Here is a 21,141-nt window from a genome sequence, read left to right on the forward strand (position 1 = left end):
TCTTCAGTCATCTCCTTCTTTTGGGGCTGCTGCAATGGATTCCTGACATCCAGTCATAAGCATGCAAGTGGCAGTAGGCACATGAGTGTCTCTGACCAAACTGTTCACAGGACTCTCAGGATGTTTCCCCTGTTTGTGCAGAAGCCCAGCCTATTTCTCTGGCATGTGGGAGGGGTGGAGATGCAGAGGAAACTGAGAGTTCAGGGGGTCCTGGGGAGAAGGGGGTGGAGGTGCTGCTGGCAGAGATAAGGTTCTATTTTGGAGCTGTTTGGCTTTGCATGTCAGCAGAGCATCCTGGGGGATGATCCACAGACAGGAGGGGGAGGGCTGAGGTTAAGTGGCAAATGGAAGATCAGAGGCTTCTCCAGATGCCTGAGGTGGCAGAGAGAGTGCCATGTATCCCAGAGGAAAGGGGCAGTGAGGGCAGAGTGTGGTGACAGGGATGCATGGGCAGTGGAAGAGAGGCCAACAAGAGGGGGTCTCCTTACAGCACCCACACTGCATGAAGACACACACATGCATGTACATGTGCAGCCCCCTCTCCCCATGTGCACACTTGCACATGCCCAGTACAGATAGCAGGTACAAGGAGACTCTTTCCTACTGCATTGGCTCTCTTGGTGCACTGCCTCTGGTTACCAGGGCAGGTCCTATGCTGATGGATTTTAGATGAATATGTACCTTATTTACTACCCAGTGAGGAACCCCCAATTATAAACAGCTGAGTCTGGCAAACTCACTGGACCACAACATCTACATAAAAGCTCCTCAACTTCACAGTCTAGAGATTCATGTCACTTCACTCATTCACAATTCATTTGCAGAGTGTGTGCTCTGTGCCAGGACAGAGCTGACAAATATGCTTGCCACCTTCAAAGTGCTCACAGGAAGTCATGGTGATCCAGGCCAGCCCTGGGAGGAATGGTGCCCAGCATTGAGTCAGGAGATCCTTCCTGGATGAAGTGACTGTGGGCTGAGACCTGAAGCCATAGAGGCAGAGCCAGGTCTGCTCCCTCTAACCCCATGCAGACAGAGATCCTCCACTTGGCCAAACTATAGTCAGGCCCCTGATCATTTTTTTTAATTTTAGTTTTTAAAAATTTTTTAAATTAGTTATACATAAAAATATGGAATTCTTCATGAATTTGCATGTCATCCTTGCACAGGGGTCATGCTAATCTCTGTATTGTACCAATTTTTGAATATATGCTGCCAAAGCAAGCACCCCTGATCCTTTTCTTAGGCTCACTGGCACACTTCTGTTTCTCTAGTTTTTGCAAAGAACCCACTAAGTTAGTTTAACCAGAGGCCCTTGTCCCCATAACTGATCAGATTCTTTATCCTGTTCCTTCCCCCCATGATGTCTGACCACATTGTCAAGAATTCTGGGAGGTTAATGTCACTGAATTTTCCTATCCTGTTGTCTTCTCTTAGTCATTTTCAATCTACTGATTCCACCTGCTCCTTGATTATAAATTCCACATGACCACACTGTATTTGGAGTTGATCCTAAAGTTTCTTCTCACTGCAAAATCCCATCACTGTGGTCCTTCACCTATCATAATGTCCTGAATAAAGTCTCCTTAGCATGATTTAATCAGTATTATTAAATAAGTTTTTTTTTCTAAATAGGAGCAAGGGGCCAGGCCCCAGCAGGTAGCAGATACTGGGTTGAGGGGGTTCACTGCAAGGTAAGGTTGATCTTGGAGGGCCAACTTTGATGATCTGGTAAGAGCTGTCCCTATGCCTCTGGCTGCACTCCCATATACCTCAACTGAATTCTTCCAACCTCAGTGCTCCCTGCCCTCGACTTTGGCATGGCCCAAAGTAACTAGCCAGAGAACTTGGTACCTGGGGTGCCACTAAACAGTATTTGGGGTGTAGGGTTCTGTTTCTTGAAACCAATAGTCAAAATCAAGAAAAGTGTCTCAGTTTCTGACTAATCTTAAAACTTTGTCAATGCTTCTGTTTGTCTTCATCAGGATATTGGCTAAGTTGATGTACCACTTACCTATTGGTACAGCACAAGCTGTGCCAAATCTTACTGGCTCAAAACAGTAACAATGGGCTGACCAAGCAGGTCTTTTCTCTTCCTGCCTGAGCTTGGATGTGGCTATTTGAGGGTTCATCAAGGCCTCATTCCCTCATGTCCAGTCTTAGGTGGGTGACCAAGGGCCAGGCTTCTATCTCCATGTTATCTTTTATTCTGGGTTTTGTCTCAGCCTGGTGACTTTGGGTTTCAAGAAATTGAGGGCAGAACTTCAAGGTGGAAGTAAATGTGCCATAGACCAGCAACAATTCAGGAGGTGGGGAAGTGGCCTCAGACTCATGATGGTAGAACCTTTGCACTAAAAGATGTACTGAATTCTATCATATTATCACTTCTGGGTGGTGTGTGGATGTGACTGTAGCTTCCAGGACTCTGCCACCTGGAGAGGAGGAGATGATCAGGGGTAGTGGCCCTCCCTAGAACCATCTGCTCTTTAATCCAGTGCTACTTGGCCCCCAGCCTGTGGATATACCAAGTGGTTCTGAACTAAAATCAACCTACTCTGGAATGGCCTCAGAAGAGGAGGCCCGAAGTTGGGTAAGTGTTGTCAAGAGGTTGTGTAATTCAGACATCTTCATTCGAAGGCCATGGTTATGCAGGGGACACAGAAACTTCTAGGTGTAAGGACCTATGGGATATGTACAGCTAGTTTATGCTCCTGGGGAGGAAGCCACACATAGCTGCCTTGTGCTCTGGGATCTAAACAAAGATCAGGACAAATTCAAACTTACCTCTCTGAGATGTGTATGACCCTAGACAGGTTGCTTAGCCATGCAGTGTCTCTATTTCCTATCTGAAGATGGGGATAAGTCACTCTGTATTGTTTAGGATTAGGTTCCACTGTAAGTATAAAGACTCCCAACAGCAGCAGCTTCTATCAGATGGAGCTTGTTCTCCTTGTGTTAGGGTTTGAGGTGATGTGTGACATACCCTTGTGTCAGGGCCCAGGTCGGCCCAGTTTGTAGCCCTTGCCCACACCTTCATGGCCCAAGGAGGCTATGTATGAGCTGTGTGCTAGGGTTTAATAGAGGTGCACATATCTGTCTCTTAAAGAAACACTGTAACCACACGGGGTCACCCCTGCCACCAAAGGAGGCTGAAAGTGGAGGCTTTATTCTAGGGTCCTGAAAGAGGAAGGGCATCAGTTGGGGATGAGCTGATTGCCATGTGCATGGAGCACCAGCCCTGATGAGTGTCAAGGGCAGAGAACTCTATGGTCATCAGATCCTATCAATATGCAGTCCCACCCTCCTTGACATATGAGGACACTAAGCTCCAGACAGTTTGGGAGCACTTATGTACCTACGGGGGTTGGGGGGGGGTGTCTGCTCCTTTACTTTAGGTACAGACTCACTCACAGCTGTGCCCGCTCTGCTAACTTTCAGTCCATAAAATTCCAGAAGTTTAGCTGCATGGGAAGAGACACACATGGACCTATTCCCCCATCTGTCCAGCATACCTGGACCATCTGTACTCCTGGGAACTGTGGTTAGAGCATGAGAAGGCAATTTCTCCTATTAACTGTGACTTGGGACCATTGACTGACCTTTTCCCATTCCTTCTTTGACTTCACTCTTCCCAGCCTCAGGCGACCACTGCAGACTTTCAACTTTTATGAGATTATTATTTAACTTTTTATTATTTTAATTTGTATTTTCCCTTCTGGCTACCTCTGCCTGAGGAGGAGTCTCAGCCTGTGGAGCGCGTCTGGATTGGAGAGTGGGTGGGCTGTGAGACAGCAGGCATCCATCAAGCCCTGACAGTGTGAGACTTTGAACAGCCTACGCCTGCTGGAGAAGCATGCAGGGTCACATATTCCTCATGCCAGGGCACACAGCTAAAGAGCCTGCGTTTAACCTTATCAGTGGTGTTAACTTGGATAAAGAAAGAATGTGCAGAGAAGGAGGATGTGTGGGTGCAGGGCAGGGCCTGAGATCCACCCTGAGGGCTAAAAGGAACTCAGGATAAGATCAGAAGATACAATATTAGCAGGGCTTTGACCACCACTGACCTGAGCCTCTGGGGGATCAGCCTATGCTCTGCACCCCAGCCAGCGTGGCTAGAGTTGTTCCTGGGGAAAGTCCCTCCCCGCCCCCATGTCTTCCCCCAGCTTGCAGAGTCTCTAGAGTGATGGAACATCAGGCCATGTTGGCCAGAAGATTAAAAACAAAATCTGCCAAACCAGAAAATCTTCCACAAAAGTAAATGGAAAAAACCAGTTAAATTATTGAATAAGCATTAAATAGACTGTGATGCTCATTATTGGCAACCCTCTAAGAGGTTGCAAAGATGGACATCTTGCCCTTGTACATAGCCAGGTACAATCCATTCTGTCCATATTCTCAGGAGAAATGGAGGAACTTGTCCTCAGGTAAGAGGTCTCCACAACACCACTGATCACATGCAGTGTACCCTGAGTCCTCCTGGGCCATCTGGTTTGTTAATTGCTTTCATCCAAAGGAAAAAATAAACTCATATCTTAAGATGGGAACTGGGTTTACAATTTCAGGCAGGCACCAGGCTGAACTTAGACTCCCACCCTCTCATAGAAACTGGGAGATAAGAATGTTGTCTACCATGGTGATGACATTTCAGATTGGGCTCCCAGGTCCTTAATGAATCGTTCCTGAGTTATAAAATTGGCAAGAAGCCTTTGGGCAGATTTACATAAAAAGAAGTTGACAAAGAACCTACAATTACAAGTTTTCTAAAGGAAATGCTCTAAGAAAGATAATAATATTGTATCTTCTCTTATTTGTTTTTAATTAATGCATGATAATTATGCAGATTCATGAAGGACCATGTGAAGTTTCTATACATGTATACGTTGAATAATGACCAAATCAGGTTAAGCATATCTATCTCTTCAAATGTTTATCATTCCTTTGTTGTGAAAACCCTTAAAATCCTTTCATCCAGCTTTTTGAAGACATGCAGTGCATTATCAATATTTTTAATTTTTTTCCAAAGCAAAGCCATGACTCACTTGCAAATAGTGAAAACCACCAAAGATTTTATTTGTTAATTCACTAGGGAAACAATAAAATGTTACAACTCATTCAGAAAGAATGCAAAAAGCATCCATATGGATAGGCAGTCAGGAATGCTGAGGTGAATCTGCTTAACAGTTGCAAAATTGGCTTCTTTCACAGAGTAAAAGGGAAAATAAATGTTTCCACTGAACATTTATTTGCATGTCTGTGGACAAGAGTCATTGCTTTGCTATTAGTTTTCTACAACCTATAGAGTTATGAAATTGCTTAAAGATAAAGGTGCAGAGGACTCCATGCAATTAATAATGAGACACCTGTGGTGTTTTCATCCATTTCAAAGTCTATCACAATTTCCCCTGTAGAGGCTTGGATTTTAAATTTATCCCTTACTTCATGAAAAAAAAAAAAAAAAACTTAGGATAGCATAAGGACAATTCCTTGATTTGCTCACCCTGTCTCCTCAGAATGCTTGGAGGGATGAACAGGGGCCACTGTTTGGATGGAAACACAAGCAGATTCATGAATTTCACGATCATTTGTAAGCAATAGAATCAGCTGTTCTTTTTTTTTTTAAACCAGGGATTGAACCCAGGGGCACTCAACCACTGAGCCACATCACCAGCACTTTTTATAGTTTATTTTTTACAATTTAATTTAATTAATTAATTTTCTGGGTACTAGGATTGAACTTCGGGGTACTCGACCACTGAGCCACATTCCAGCCCTATTTTATATTTTATTTAGAGACAGGGTCTCACTGAGTTGCTTAGTGCCTTGCTTTTGCTGAGGCTGATTTGAACTCACGATTCTCTTGTCTCAGCCTCCCGAGCTGCTGGGATTACAGGCCTATGCCACCATGCCCTGCTATAGTTTATTTTGAGACAAGGTCTTACTAAGTTGCTAAGGGTCTTGTTAAGTTGCTAAGGCTGGCTTCAAACTCACCATCCTCTTGTATCAGCCTCCCAAACTGCTGGGATTACCGGCATGTGCCACCATGCCCTGCTAGAATCAGCTATTCTTGAAGCTGGGCTTGGAGTTGCATGCCTGTGATCCCAGAGACTCAGGAGACTGAGCCAAGAGTATCTCAAGTTTGAGGTCAGCCTGGGAAACTTAAACATAGTTCAGTGGTAAAGCCCCTCTGTGTTCATCCCCCAGTATCACATGCACACACACAAAAATCCCACCTATGAGTACATCAAATCTCAAGACTCCACTTAGTAATAAAATTGCCAAATCCTGATTAACTGAACATCTCTTGAGGTGAAAATGCCTTTTCCCCTGGGACTTCAGGAAGAGAACATGGGTGGCTCATCCTTCTCTTGATCACCTCCTCTCATCTGTCTAGCTACAGACATTGCAGCAGGGCATGGAGGGAGCTGAGGGGCACAAAGAGCTGCTACTACTCAGTTCTGGTCTGACTAAACTGTCATTGCCTCTCTATCTCTCCCTCAGGTGCTTTGGGGGACCCCTGCTTCCCCTTAGGTACCAATGATAGGAGTCACCTACTTCTCCAGCCACTGGTTTCTGAAATAAGGTAGGAGATGGGGACACTCAATTCTGTGAAATAAGTTTCCTTCCCATTCCCGTACTTTTTCACCGTACTTTGCATAAGGGGCTCAGGAGACCTGAGGCCAATTTCTAGTATTATTTTGAATACCTCCAAGTGCTCTGGTCTAGGCTCTAGTGTCCATTTCCCATCATGTCATAATTCTCAGCTGTACTTCCCATGAGATTTGGGTTGTGCTTTTGGATGGTTTCACATGGGACCCACCTACACCACTGTGCCAAGAGGGGAATGTACAGTGGGTCCGGGGTGCTCTACAGTTGGGGCTGCTATCACTAGTTGGGTAGAAAGTTTGCTGAATGCCTAGAAACTCTTTGTTCTACACAACCTTGAGGATATGGGCAGTGCCTACTTTGAGGTTCATTCATGGGCTTGTGGAAGGAGGTACAAGTCCTTTTCTAGAAATTGGCCTTGAGCAAGGTGACCACTTTTCTGGGCCTCAGTGTACTCATCTATAAACTGCTCATGGTCATGGTTCATAATTCATTTGGCAGCATGGGGTGAAGTGAGTTGTGTGTGTGATGGTCATTATCTTAGTGGGCCTGTATTAGTCCCTGAGACTCCTGTCTGGTCCCCACCCCCTCTGTCACAGACAAGCCAACATTACAGTTTTCATTCAGAAACAGAGTTTATTGTGGTACCCCAGGCCTGCCCCTTACTCCTCTTTTTCGTCCCCATGAGTGATGATGTAGCACAGGGACTTGTAGTCGATGTTGCCTGCCAGGTCCATGGGTGTCAGGGCAAACATCTGCTCCACCTGTAGAGGCAACAACTGGCAGAGATGTGGCTTAGGGGACCTGTGACCCTTTACCCTCAACCTGGGGCTGTTTTGGGGCCTCAAACTTTTTAACTCCAAGCCCCAAACACCTGGTTATTTTCCTGTTGGTCATCATCGGGCAGACTAAGCAGTAGGCTCAAACAGGGGCAGAAGTCAAAAGGTGCACCCTGGTCACAGAGATGGTCCCAGCCCCCTATGAAGACACTTTTCCAATGGTCACTTGGTCTGCACAGTCTCCCTGCTTGGCAACTTCCACCCTCCAACCCCACATCTGCCTCTACAGGTCTTAATAGAGATGGCACATCCTCTGGAAAGGCCCAGTTGCCCTCTCAGCCTATACTACACTGGTGCTGGGGGCAGTGGGTCAGGAGGCATCCTCAGTGCCCTGCTGGGGAGGGCCCTGAGAAGTTCCTAGGGATAGGTACTGACAGGGTTGGGCAGGCTCACCTCAGCTGGAGAGAACTTGTCTGCCTGGGTCAGGAGGAGCTGCTTGAACCTGGGAAGTGGGGAGGATCTGAGCTGAGAGAAAGGGTGGCATAGCCCAGGAAAGAGCTGGTCACCCCTCAAAGAACACTGAAGGCCAAGGTTCAGGTGGCCCCCCATGTAAGCGGCCCCACTGACCCTTTCTGCTTCTGCATGTTGTCCCTCACTGTGGGTAGGGGAGTTGACACTTACTCATCCTTGTTCACTACCCCTTGACCGCTGGGGTCAAACATACGGAAGGCACTCAGGATGGCTTCCTCGGGGTCTGTCCCTGGGAGACCAAGGCAGACAGGTGAATAGTCAGGTCCCCAGCTTCTCAAGCCCTATCCAGGAGGAGCCCAGAGTTGCATGGGGGGGGGGCTCTCCATGTTCCAGAAGAGGTGGGGGCATTCCCCCCTATGGAATGTTCCTTGGGGATCAGAGGGTCTGGGAATGATCACCCTCCTGAAGTGGGCAGGGCTGGCTAGGAGTTAGGATTTAGGAATGGATGTTTCCTGAACTCAAGTCAGCACTGGACTGACCAGGACCCAGGATGTGCAGAGGTAGGCCCCACATCCCCTGGGTGGGTCATGGCCAGGCAGAGTCCAGACAGGGTTCTGGCAGGGTCAGGGGGTTTTGGCAGGTTCAAACTCCATGTCTGGTCAAGGGAACCCAGAGCTGCCCCAGGCTCACCATTGAGTTTCTCCCCAAAGAGTGTGAGGAAGACCGTGAAGTTGATGGGACCCTTCCCCTCCTGCAGCATAGCATCCAGTTCTTCCTCTGGGACGCTCACCTTGCCTATGAGGATGGGGATGATACAAACACAGGGACCCTGGTATCCCAGAGAAGGGCCAGTCTGCCCTTCCCCTTTTTCCTGGCTTTTGGTGAAAAGGCAGGAAAAGGGAGGTGTAAGGAGATGGGAAGGAGAGAGAGAAGGGGGCAGGGAAACAGTTCTTTCTCTGAGCAGGGACCCTTGGGAAAGCAAGTGAGCAGGTGGGGGAGTAGTAGGCGGAAGGCAGAGGCACTCACCGAGCTGGGAGTAGGTCTCTCTCAGGTCTGACTTGCAGATAATGCCATCTCTGTTCTGGTCAATGCAGCTGAATGCCTGTGAGGAGGTAGAGAGTCCTGGGTTGTGTGTGGAGGACAATCAGGGGCCAGGGCCATAACCCACAGAGAAGAGTGTGCATATGGGAAGGGGTAGGTTTTGGGTGGGGTTGGGGTTTCCTGGGGGTGGGGCACTCACTTCCTTGAACTCCTGGATCTGGGCTTGTTCAAACATGGAAAAGACATTGGAAGATCCACGCTGAGTCTGCTTGGTGGCTGCAGCCTTTCCCCGGATCCCAGTCTTCCTGCTGGCCTACAATACTGTGAATGAGAGGGAGTCCTCTCCCCAGGGGTCCCCTAAATGTCCCTTTCTCGTCATGCACAATCTAAGAGCAGTCCCAGGAGACTCAGGGTTAGGATCCTCTCTCCAGCCCTGGGTACTACCTTTCAGGCTTCACACAGCCACAGAAGTCCCTGGCTCCGTCCCCTCCCAACCCTGGAGACTGCTGGTCTCTTTGTCCCCACCAGGCACTTACCATCTTCTCTGACGCGAATTGCTGCTCCCTCTTGCTGCCAGACCCCCTTTATGTCCCAGCCTTATCACCTGGCGGTCCAAATAAGGACAGCAGCAGAGAACAGGCCCAAACTTGGCAGCCCCTGACTGGGCTAGAAGAGGATGAGGGCCCCAAGCAGATTCCAGTTACATTCCTGGTGACCTTCATGTCCGCATGTAACATCTTGGGGTCCATCCATCTCATGTGACCACTCATTGTGTCTCCCCAGAGCAGAGTAGCTCAAAGCTTTCACCATTATAGGTACCAGCTAAGGGTTCCTGTTGCCCCTTATCTGAGAATCTCTTCTGCAGGTCCAGTTCAGGCTCTGGCTAGGCCAGGCCAGTCCAGGCCCTATAGGCTTAGGGAGACAGTGTTTCTTTTTCTTTTGTTGGTCCTAAGGACTGATCCTAGGGGTGCTTAATCACTGAGCCACATCCCCAGCAGTTTTTATTTTTTATTTTGAGTTAGGGTCTTTAAATTGCTTAGGGCCTCACTAAGTTGCTAAGGCTGGCTTTGAACTTGTGATCCTCCTGCCTTGAACCTCCCTCCCTCAAGCCCCCAGGATTACAAGCATGGACCACTTTGCTTGGAAGGAGACAGTGTTTCTGAGAATGATCTCTGGTCTAAAACCTGGGATTCCCAGAGGTTTTGGTGAAGACCTTCAGCTCTGGCCTCTTGCCCCCTGACTAAGTGACAGCAGGCATCTCTGAGTTGTCTATACCCTGTAGGACCATTTACTTGGCTTTGGGGCAATTCTGGGGGTGAAAAGTGTACCGGCTACTCTCCACCTCTGTGTCCCTGCTATTGTGGCCTGCTCTTCTAGAGTGTTCCCATATCCTTCATTTGGAATCTTGCTGTCCTACAAGCCTCAACTCAACTCCACCTCCTTTAGCATCTCTATGATGACATTAACTGGGAACTGTGGGCATGTTTCCCATTCACTTGATGGCTAACTTGTTTTTGTAGCTTCCTCCTGAACATCCAGCCTGTTCAACACCTGAACCCCAGAGGGCTTGCACACAGCAGGCCTATGTGATTCTGTTTTGCATGAAGTTTTTGGAGCATGGATCCTCCCCTGGCACCCCATGAAATAGGGTTACAGGGCCTCTCAGGTGGTGTTGAACTGTGGACAGAGGGGCCCGGACGCCCTCTGCTGTTCAGAGCAGCAACCTCACCAGCTTCTTGAGGGACCAGGGGCATCTCAGAGGAGCTAGAGAAGCTGGACTGCTTGAGAAAAGCAGGAGTGGCTTCCCTGGCTGGGTCTGCTGGCAACACTCACCCCAACCCAGCTATGCAAGGCCTATATATATCAGTGGTGGGTTGAAAGAGGGTAGGCACTCTCATCCATTAGACCCCAAGTCCCCTATTTAAATATTTTGTTAACACCTCTTTTACTGTCTGGAAGTAAAATTCATTTCTTTTTTTTTTCAATTCAGATAAGCAACTTAGCTTCATAAAAACTTTAAAAATCAATATAATACCTCAAACTGTAATATGAAGAAGTTGAAAGCCATTTATATTAAAATATGTCCTAATGTGTGTATGCTCAAACAATCCCATTATCTTGATGGTGAAGCAATCAGATACTGTGTCAACTTACAGTACAGAACTTAAACACAAATGAATGAAGAGGACCAGAGCAATTCCACATTAGAAATACCAGAAAAATTAGAAGATCTCACAGAGGATGTGACTTTCCAAAATTACATCTAAGGTCATGTTCTAAATGAGACAAAGCACAGTTGTTCCTAATTTGCTGGGTAGTTTCTTTTGTTGAGAAACAAATATGCAACACAATGACACAAATCTGTCTATATATGTAATTGTTCATTCTACCTAAAGATGGCATTAGGTCCTACACTTGATATTTCACCTACCAAAGTCTCTATAGAGAGACCTTAGAGTTGTGTGATATCTTCTATCTCTGGCCTCTACTCAATGTCGCTACCTATTTGGCTCTGAGGGGACAGGACCTGAGAACAACTTGCAGCAGGGCCAGCCCATCTCTTCACTTGAACAATGACTTGCCTGGTACTCCTTCCATCCCACACTCATTGCGTGGCAGGCAGTGTTCTATGTCTCTGATCCCCCACATCATCCCATTCCCACAGCTTATCCTGTCGTTCTTCACATTCCCCTAGGCATAGCAGGCCGGAGGATAACGCATTCCAAGATATAGCCACATGACGATGTTTGTCTCTTCATATATTGTCCCCATGGTTCTTATGCACAGAGGTCAAATAAAGGCCATATTTAAACTTTTTAAAGTTTTTAATTAAAAACCCCACACAGTCCCAGGTTGGGCATGGAAAGGGTGGTGTGACACATGGGAGATAAGATGAGGCTGAGAGGGGGCTGAGATGGTCCCTTGGAGGTATGCTGAATGCTTCTGGGATTTCTTCCTGGACTAGTGCCCTTAGAGCCAAAGACACCTTCCTGCCTCTGGGAGCAGGCTGAAGGACTCCTGATGGTGCCTCCTCCATTTTGTGGGACCCTTGGGGCAGGATATTGGGGGCTCTGTCTCATCACCTGTAAGGACCTATCTCAGGCGTGTGTGTGTGTGTGTGTGTGTGAAGAAAAAGGCCTCTTGAGGTCACCTGCAGACTGGGAAGTCCTCTCCCCACAGCTGGGCCTTCTCCTATGGCTCTTTATCCTCTTGGGTCAGACACAAGAAACAGTGAGGCCTGGGTGACCAGCAGCCCACTGTCTCCTGTAGGCCCAGGTCTGATCTGGCCAAGCTGCTGGAATTGCCTACCCCCTGCCTCCCAAGCAGGGTGAGCTTCCACAGAAGCCAAGCCACAGCAGGTGCCCAAGGGCACTCCCATCTCAAAGCAGGTGCCCAGGCCAGGCTGGCAGCTCTGAGAAGCAGACAGTGTGGAAATGCAACAAAGTCCTGAGTGAGCAACTACATCTCAGTAGTTGATTTCAGCAGGAAGGGCCAGGGCCTTTGGAGTCTCTGTTTCTGCTCCTCTCAGCCCCTTACCCCAGGGCTCTGGGGTTGTCCCACCGACTTCTGGAGAAAAGGCCAAGAGGCCTGATGGGCCCCAGTGATCTCTCACCATCTTCCAGGATTAGCAGCAGGATAGGCAGCTTCCTGCCCTGGTGAGCTGGGAGCAACTACAGGGAACACAGTCCCCATGGAGTCCAGGTTCGGCCCTTGCAGCCTGGCTCTCATTGGCCCAGCATGCAGGCCTTCTTACAGGCCACTGCGGAAACCAAGGCCGCACCCCTGCCGCTACCCTCTTCACTCTCGATGAAAGTGATCTCACAGCTGGGCGTCAGCCTGCGTACACTGGCGTGGAACCGCTCCTTGAAGCTGAACCGGAGGGAAACAGGGCTGCCTTACAAGCTCTTCCGGCCCTCCAGGTCTCACCTCTGCTAACCCCCACCTCTCCTGGGCGCCCAGAACCCAGCCGACCCTCCATCCCCTCCAGGCCTAGGGGGACAACCCCAAGAGGCTCATGAATTCCTGGGGGCCACGCCATTTGGATCTCCCTTTAGTAGGGAGAGGGGTGCCAGGGTGGGGAGGGTCACCTAGGGTGCAGGGGGGGAATTACCTGGGGTGCAACTTGTACACAGAGCCATCCACACCCACGGTGATTCGCATCACGTCCTCGCTGCGGCTCTCGCGCATGCGGTTGATGACACCCGCCAGCCCTGCTGAGCACATGTGCGCTGCTCGCGTGGACACGCTCTCGCAGGCGCGGCGCACAATGTCGCAGTCAGTGGCGGAGGGCCTCAGCCCCAGTGTGCTCAGGATGTTATGGATCTGCTTGCGGTCACCTGAGTCGCTGCGGGGTGGGAGGTGGAAGGGTGGTTGTCCAGGTCTGGCTAGCAGAGCCCTGGGCCCTCTCTGGAGAAGGGATGATCCTACCCACCTCACCCAGTCAAAGCGTTCGGGACTTGTGCTCTGGAAGGCAGCAGGCCAATTTTGCCAGAGACCAGTACTTCATTTTTACTGCTCCCTCTAAGCCCTGGGTCTGTGCTCTAATGTGGTGCAAAAACATTGCCGCACCTGGGAGCTGTAGTGTGAATGAAGTGTGAAGGTGTCTGTGGAAGTGAGGAACCATCTTGTGGGGGAAATGTGCACAGGGTAGCTACCTGGCCACTGCTCTGCTTGGGGCCAGAGAACACTCAGGATTCTGCTCCCAGTTCCTCCTCATCCTGGTGAATTAGGCCAAATTCTGCCTCGCCTAGGACCCTGCCCACAAGGGCTTCTGTGTCCCTGCCCTTGCCCTCTTGACCTTTGCGGCTGGCCTAGGTCCCCATCTCTTCCACGCACCTCTCCACCTGCGATACGAATCGGGTCTCGAAAGCGCCGCGAGTTCGTAGCTGCTCTGAGGCTTCCCCGTGGAACAGCAGATTCTCATCCACCAGTTTGAGAAGCACAAGGCGCACCAACTCACCCATGTACTTCCCACCAATGAGCTTCTCATACCTGGACATGGGAGGAGGGTTACACCAGGTGACCTGCTGGGGACGTCTCCATCACTTCCCCCTTAGGGTTCTGAGGTAGCCACAGGGGTATCTTGGTTTCACCCCCTCCCAGTTGCCCCACATCCTGGGTTTCATGCTTCTCATTCGTTTATAAACAGGGGTTTTAGAAACTTTGGATACTAGGAATGTGCACGTTTTCAACACATCTGGCCCAGCTGTTGGCCCTGTGAGGGAAAGGGATGAAGTTGAAGCCTCTATTCAGTCCTTCTGAAACTTTCTTGGTGGCTTCCACATTTTTATCTTGAAATTTATTTAATACTACTTACCTAATAGAGGCCTGTGATGAAGATGAAGCTCATAAAGGAATTAGCATGGGTCTGGCACCTAGCAGGTGGCTAACAAGTGATAGCTATGATCTGTGTGGTGTTCCCAAGATGCATTCTGCCAATTTATAGCATTTCACAAAACACTAATATTCATTTTGTGAATGGAGACAAATATGTGCTTTAAGGAACTCTGGCTTAAACCTGGTAAACACTGCTGAGGGTCAGAGCCTTCTCTGTGACCTAGGTCACCTGTCAGAATGGGGAAGTTTGGCCTTATCTAACCAGTGCCTCTCCCTGTTCTGGGTTCACAGGGGCAAGGCATGACTGACTTGAAGAAGAGCCAGCTTACAGGGGAATGAGCAGGTTGTTTTCCCCTGTTTAAAAACAAGCCATTATCTGTGGTGGTGGGGCACCCATGTACTGCTGCATTCCCAGCAAGAGCAGCCCAGAGATGGGCTGGGGGGTGTCCTTACAGCTGCTGACCGGGATTCGCAGAGCTCTCATCCACCATGCGGTCATACTCCAGCAGGAACTCATCCAGTTCACCTGAGTCCCCGAAGGCACCCCACTCAGTGTTGACACACATGCGGCCCTCATCCCCTTCTACCAGCTCCACATTCTGCATCTCCTCCATGTAGCAGGCATTGCAGCCTGTACCTACAGGGATGGGGACACATTAGGCTACACAAGCTGAGGGGAGAGGATTGGAAGATCTGGGCTGACTGTGTGACCCAGGGTAAATGGGCCAGTCTCTGGGCTGTCTTCTTCTCTAAAAGGGGACAGTAATACTTTCCCCACCCATTACCTGGCTGGTTGGGTGGATGGAGAACAACTGTGTGCCAACGTATTCTGCCAACTAGAGGTGGCTGTGAGATTTTATGGCTTTCTCTTGTCAAAGTGCCTTGTTTTCTGACATCCTGAACCCTGTTTGGGGGGCACCCTGAAGTGAGTAAGGCATAGTGTGAACTCTTGGAACAGCCCAGAGATTACCACAGGCAAGAATGGCTGCAAGGTTTGTCATTTGCCATGTCCTGAGCAAAGTAAAAATGTGTGGTCCTTTGTTCATAAGTTATTAAGAGTTTTGATAGTGAAGGTCGAGTATCATACTGAGCTGACTATGTGGGCTACACAGCCCTGAAGGCAGCAGGGACAACTGCAGTGCTGGTCATCAGGGCTGCTTATAGGAATTAGAGCCCAGTGATACCTGGCCTTCCAGTTTTTGTTTTGTTTTTTGTTTTAGAACAGAAATCCAGACTTTGATGTTAATTCTCCCAATTTTAGACCTTGGAAATTATTGTAAACATGATTTTAAACACTGAGCAGTCACCAAGAGTGTGTGTGGGCAGATGTGAGTCATGGGCCACCAAAGAGCATCCTGGGAGGGGTGTGCCTGGGCCAAACAGCTGTAGCTTGTTCTGGTGAGAATTCAGGTTGAGGTCTCTTGGAAACCCCATGTAACTCCAAGGGAGAGGGTTGTTGTTGGTGGTGGTGGGGGGCACAGCTAGGGCCAACTAGAGCTCATGTGTAGATGCGGGGCTTAAAGACAACTTTCTCTATGAAAGGCAAGAGTGAAAGAGCTATGAATAGTGGCACACAGCTGTAATGCCAGCTACTTGGGAGGCTGAGGCAATAGGATTGAAAATTTGAGGAAGCTTGGGCAACTTAGCAAGACCCTGACTCAAGACAATATCAAAAACGGCTGGGGAGGGGCTGGGGTTGTGATGCAGCAGTAGAGCGCTCACTTAGCACATGTGAGGCCCTGGGTTCAATCCTCAGCACCATATACAATAAATAAATAAAATAAAGGTATTGTGTCCAACTACAGCTGAAAAATAAATTTTAAAAAAAAGGGTTGGGGATGTAGTTCAGTGGTAGAGTGCTGGTAGCATATATAGGACCTGGGGTTCAATCTCCCAGTACTGGGGGTGAAAATAAAGGTAGGAAACAAGACGAGAGACAAAGTGAGGTCAGCCTGGAGCTTAAGAGACATGTATATAAATGTTTATGATGTTTATATGTATACATATATATATATATATATAAAATTTTTTGGGGGGGAATATAATTATAGATGGGAACCTACCAATACAAATACATTATTTCTCAGAGCTGATTCTGAAGGGCCCTTAGAAGCAAATAACTTTTTTTTCCCCTCAAGGCCAAGAACCAAACTCAGGGCCTTATGCATGCTAGGCAAGTGCTCTACCACTGAGCTAAATCCCCAAACCTATAAATAACTTTTAACATGGACTTTCTGGGTAACCAGGGCTCAGAAAGTATAGAAAAACGCCCCCACATCTGTGTGCACAGCAGGTATCTGGTCTGACTGGATTGTTACTCAGGAAATGCTAGCTCCTTCTAAGGATCCAATCTTCTGGGAAATTCTGGAGATTATTGTGGAGGACCTGGATGGGAGGGTAGGGTTGCAGCTCCCTTTTCAGATGCCTGCTTTGCTCCAGGTTGAGGCAGGGTGGGATCTAGGGGCAGAGGTAGTGAGTTAGAGGAGGAGCCTGGGCAGGACAGACCCATGGGAAGACCTTGCAGGAAGGGATGTCACCACTTTTGCTTATCCTCTTCCACTTGGACAAATCTGTCAGTGTGGTCAATTTACCAGATAAAGGGTTTTTTTTTTGTTTTGTTTTGTTTTGTTTTTTTGTTGTTGTTGTTTTTTAGAGAGAGAGAGAATTTTTTAATATTTATTTTTTGGTGGACACAACATCTTTGTTTTTATGTGGTGCTGAGGATTGAACCCAGGCTGTGCGCATGCCAGGCAAGCGTGCTACTGCTTGAGCCACATCCCCAGCCCTGGATAAAGGGTTTTAATCACATCTGATGGGCTGGGCAGGTGTGCAGCTGGTGGACCATCTGATACCATGATGCTACAAAATGCTTTCTACCATCACGCAGAGCCAACACCACATATTCCAAGACCACTTAGCTCTAGCCCTAGGCACTGCACTGACTGAAACCAGTTATTCATGCAGAGCCCCTGCCCATTTTGGAAGGGCCAGGAGTGCAAGGAGCCCTTACCCACAATCATGCCGACCTCGCACTGGCGGTCTTCATAGTAGCAGGAGATCATTGTGGCCACAGTGTCATTCACCATTGCCACCACATCCATCTCAAAGTCCTGCCAAGAAGCACAGATGGGGCTGCAGTGATAGGGCTGGGGAGAGGGTCCACTGGTGCAGTGAGGAGGGGCCCAGGGCCTCCCTCTCCTGGCAGATGAAGGTGTTCTCACCCCTCTCCTCTTGATGGCATCTCGCAGAAGCCCAACAATGTTGTTTCCTTCTGCTCCAGAGGCCTTGAAGCCCTTAGTCCAGTTGAGAAGGATGCCCTGTGGGGAGAGGAAGGTCTTATGGTTGCTGGTGTTAGGCAGAGAACTATGGCCTTAAACTAGTTCCTTTTCAGGTCACAGGGATATGTATCTCACTTTACAGTTGAGGAAACAAGTTTTGAGTATCCACACAGCTTTGATAAATGTTGGAAACAATTTTCCATAAATATCTCACATTTCTGCAGGGCTAGGTACCAGCCAATTTAAGAATGTGATGTGTATTTTTTTGTATGTGGTGTCAGGAATTGAACCCAGGACCTCGAGCATGCTAGATAAGCCCTCTACCACTGAGCTACACCCCCAGCCCAAGAATGTTTGTACAGTATAACCTAGAGTAAAGATAGGTCCCAAGGGGAGCAACTGTATAAGACCAGAGTTCCTCTCCTGTAGCAGAAGAAGTACCACCTGGCCCTTTCTAAGTCTCTAAGGGAGCTGGGGCCTTGAAAAACCATGTGAGATGTTGCTCCAGCTGTTGCTTTTGCCTTGAGCTATGACCTTGCTTTGTTTCATACCCAGAGGCCTCATGTTTTATGTATGTGTATATATAGAGAGACATACATATATAAAATTTATGTGTCATGTATGTATTATATGTGTATATATAGAAAATGTGTGTGTGTGTTTGTGTGTGTGTGTGTGTGTGTGTGTTTGGTCATAACTGGCAGGCTAGCTTGTGAGTTGCAGGTGAGGTAAAAATCTCAGATCCTTCACATTTTTGACTCAGCCAGAAGTGATGATGTGTTGGGCTGGGGTTGTGGCTCAATGATGGAGCGCTTGCTTTGTACACATGTGAGGCACTGGGTTCAATTCTCAGCACCACATAAAATCAATAAAGGTATTATATTTATCTACAACTAAAAAATGTATACATAAAAAAGAAGTGATGATGTGTCATGGTGGTCTGGGGTGAGCTGCTTAACCTCAGTTTCTTCTCCTCATTTGTAGCAGGGGGGATTGCAGCACATGCCTCTCAGGATTGTAGGCAGGCTTTGGCACATAGTAAGAATCAGCTGAAATTATTTTTATTTTCCAAAGTTTCACTGCCAGTAAATTATGGGGCCACAATTTGAATCTATATTTTTCTCCCTGCTGAGTTTGGACTCTTTCCCAGCACAGGGTGGGGTGCTGCATATGAAGGCAACAGGGGCAGAGTTCCTCTGGGGTGCATATCCATCCATTTCATTATCCCTCCCCTCTACCTGGCCCACCTTGTCAATGTCTTCGTGCCTCACAGGGAAGGAGAAAGTGAAGCCCAGGGGTAGTTTCTTGTGCTTCATTTGATGCTTGTCCAGGAAGTCAGAGATGCACTCAGAGATATAGTCAAAGAGCTGGGAGATGTACCAAAATGGTCATTGGGTTACCATCCTGGGCCACCTGGCAACCCTTCCCCAGGACTTTGTGCCAAGGTGTTCCTCAGGGGATGCTAAGCAATCAGTCCCTTCCAATGACCACCAGGCCTGTCTATAGTTCACCTCTTACTGTTTGTCACAACTCAAGCCCTGCACCTCCCTGGATGCAGAGCTCTGCTTATGGCAACTCCTGAGGCTGGTGCTCAGTTTAGCTGTGCTGTCACCTGCCTCCCCAGCACCAAGGCTTTGCTAACTGTCCTGTGAGACTCTTGGTGCTACTCCCAGGTATCCTTGCTGCCCTATACCCGCAAAGGTTCAAATCCTCTCAAAAGGCCTGTCTATAGAATGGGGCATTTCTGAGTACTCTGCAGATGGACCAAGCTCCCTGCTGAGCACCAGAGTCCAGGGAGATGCCCATACCATCCCTGCTATCCATTTCCATGGATAGAGAGCAAATTTCAGGTGGATGAGGGCCAGGCAGTTGTAGGCAACCTCCTGCCTTAGAACCCTGCCCTCTGGGAACTGGCCTTGCCCCTGGTCATGTCTAGGGACTCTGGCTTTGCCCCTCCCCTCAGGGTTCATTCACTTCTATGGTCCCCCTTTAGTCTTCCCCATGGTGGAGGGCTTTGCTGCCTGGGCAGACATTGTGGTTGTTGTCACCCAATTTGGCATGCATCTGGTGGAAGGCAATGGGGAGGGTAGGCTGCATAGCTGCAGGAGGTCAGACAGTCGTCACCCTTTGACTTTTCTTCTGGGACAGGGTCATACCAGCTAAGAGTTCTGCCCCTAACCTCAGTTTAGCCAGTTCTTGTCTCCAACACTGGCCTGACAGTGACTGTGAGACTTGAACACATTGGCCATGCCTAGTGGCTGTCTACTGAGGCCTCTAAGCGGCCTTGCTGTGCCTCTGAGGCTGACTGGACCTCTTGACCGCAGTTTCCCCTGTCCCTGGTGAGTGGGTGGGCTCTTTTTTCCAGGACTGGTGACTCCCTAAGGTTTTGGACTGTCTTGACCCCACCTCTTATCCCCAAGCTGCTCACCATCTCTGCAGTGCCCGTCATGGCGTCCTCGGGGATGGAGTACATCTGATGTTTGGTCTTCACACTCCACTGCCCTGCCTCACCCTCCCCCACCTTCACCAGCATCACCCTGAAGTTGGTACCGCCCAGGTCCAAGGAAAGGAAGTCTCCAACTTCTGCAGGCACAGGGAGATATGCTCAGCCTTGTGTCACCACCCGTCAAACCTGGGTTGGGTGGGACCTGGGCAAATGCCCTCAGAGCCAGAGAGTGGAGGAGGGCAGGAACAAGGGTCTCAGGGGAGTTGGACATGGAGCATGGCCCAGACATTGGGGATATGCCAGAGCAAGCTGTGGGAGAGGTCAAAGGTAAACTAAGGAAATGTCAGGGGGAACTGCTCTTTTAGATGGAGACAGAACCCAGGAAACCACTGAGGACCTAGAGTAATGGCCCAGTCTCAGGACTGGGTTGGGATCTCCCAAGTGACCCTGGAGAGAATTCATTCATTGTGAGATTTTTAAATAGCCAGTTTTGCTAAGGCCCATCAGCTCCAGAGATGAACCTTTGGAGTAAATGGTAAGAACTGGCCCAGTGAGGTGGAGACATTATCACTTGCCCAGGGAGTCCTGTCTGGGGACAGCTGAGCCTCTGGAAGGCCTGGCCAACAGCTGGCTCAGGTGTGGGGCCATCCCTGTGGTACCTGAGCCTTCTGGGGTGGAACGCACGTAGGTGGGCAGCATCTTCACACTGGCCTCTTCGTGGGTCTCCAGCCTCAGGCCACGGTCCATCTCCTTCTGCATCCGTCTCATCACCTTCTTCAGGTCTTCCTCCTGCAGTTGGAACTCTGCCAGGATCTGCTCCACCTGCACAGGGAGGGAATGGGAGTAGCCAGGTGGACTTGTCACTAGAGATCTCCACACATTAAGGATCTCTTTTTATCCTCTGACCCTGGGTCTAGGAAGATCCATTGTTATAGTTTGGATCTAAATGTTCCTTAACAGCTCATGGGTTGAAGGTTTGGTCCCCCAGCTGGTGGCACTATGGAGTGGGGCAGGGTGGAAACTTCAGAAGGTGGGGCCTAGTTGGAGGAAGTAGGTCACTGAGGGTAGGCTCTGGAGGGTATATTTTGTCCCTGGAGCCTTCGTGCCTCCTCTCTGCTTCCTGTTCACCATTAAGTGAGCAATCTCCTCTGACAAATGCTCCTGCCATCATAATATTCTGCCTTGTCTT

General features: G+C 48.9%; 2 protein-coding genes and 1 non-coding gene across 4 annotated transcripts; all 3 read right to left on the bottom strand.

Annotated features, from left to right (window-relative positions):
* Positions 1-1,121: 1,121 nt before the first annotated feature.
* LOC143384544 (U6 spliceosomal RNA) lies at positions 1,122-1,225 on the bottom strand. Its single transcript, XR_013089358.1, has one exon. It is a non-coding gene; the product is annotated as a U6 spliceosomal RNA (small nuclear RNA).
* A 5,991-nt stretch (positions 1,226-7,216) lies between these two features.
* On the bottom strand, positions 7,217-11,608 carry Myl7 (myosin light chain 7). 2 transcript variants are annotated; one of them, XM_076836497.2, is made up of 6 exons: positions 9,091-11,608; positions 8,877-8,952; positions 8,541-8,645; positions 8,061-8,139; positions 7,833-7,881; positions 7,217-7,364 (listed from the first exon to the last, which is right to left on the bottom strand). In XM_076836497.2, the coding sequence occupies exons 1-6, from the start codon at positions 9,124-9,126 to the stop codon at positions 7,263-7,265; spliced, it is 447 nt and encodes a 148-aa protein (XP_076692612.1). In that variant the 5' UTR covers positions 9,127-11,608; the 3' UTR covers positions 7,217-7,262. The 2 variants fall into 2 exon arrangements, with proteins under 2 accessions (XP_076692612.1, XP_076692601.1); XM_076836486.2 differs by having other exon boundaries at positions 7,217-7,379.
* An 89-nt stretch (positions 11,609-11,697) lies between these two features.
* Positions 11,698-20,769, bottom strand: Gck (glucokinase). The gene is made up of 9 exons (XM_076836476.2): positions 20,612-20,769; positions 19,935-20,089; positions 18,754-18,873; positions 17,450-17,545; positions 17,239-17,338; positions 14,682-14,865; positions 13,728-13,883; positions 13,003-13,236; positions 11,698-12,761 (listed from the first exon to the last, which is right to left on the bottom strand). The coding sequence occupies exons 1-9, from the start codon at positions 20,718-20,720 to the stop codon at positions 12,617-12,619; spliced, it is 1,299 nt and encodes a 432-aa protein (XP_076692591.1). The 5' UTR covers positions 20,721-20,769; the 3' UTR covers positions 11,698-12,616.
* Between the last annotated feature and the right edge of the window lie 372 nt (positions 20,770-21,141).

The sequence above is a fragment of the Callospermophilus lateralis genome, chromosome 1 (assembly GCF_048772815.1).
Source record: "Callospermophilus lateralis isolate mCalLat2 chromosome 1, mCalLat2.hap1, whole genome shotgun sequence".
NCBI classification, from domain to species: Eukaryota; Metazoa; Chordata; class Mammalia; order Rodentia; family Sciuridae; genus Callospermophilus; species Callospermophilus lateralis.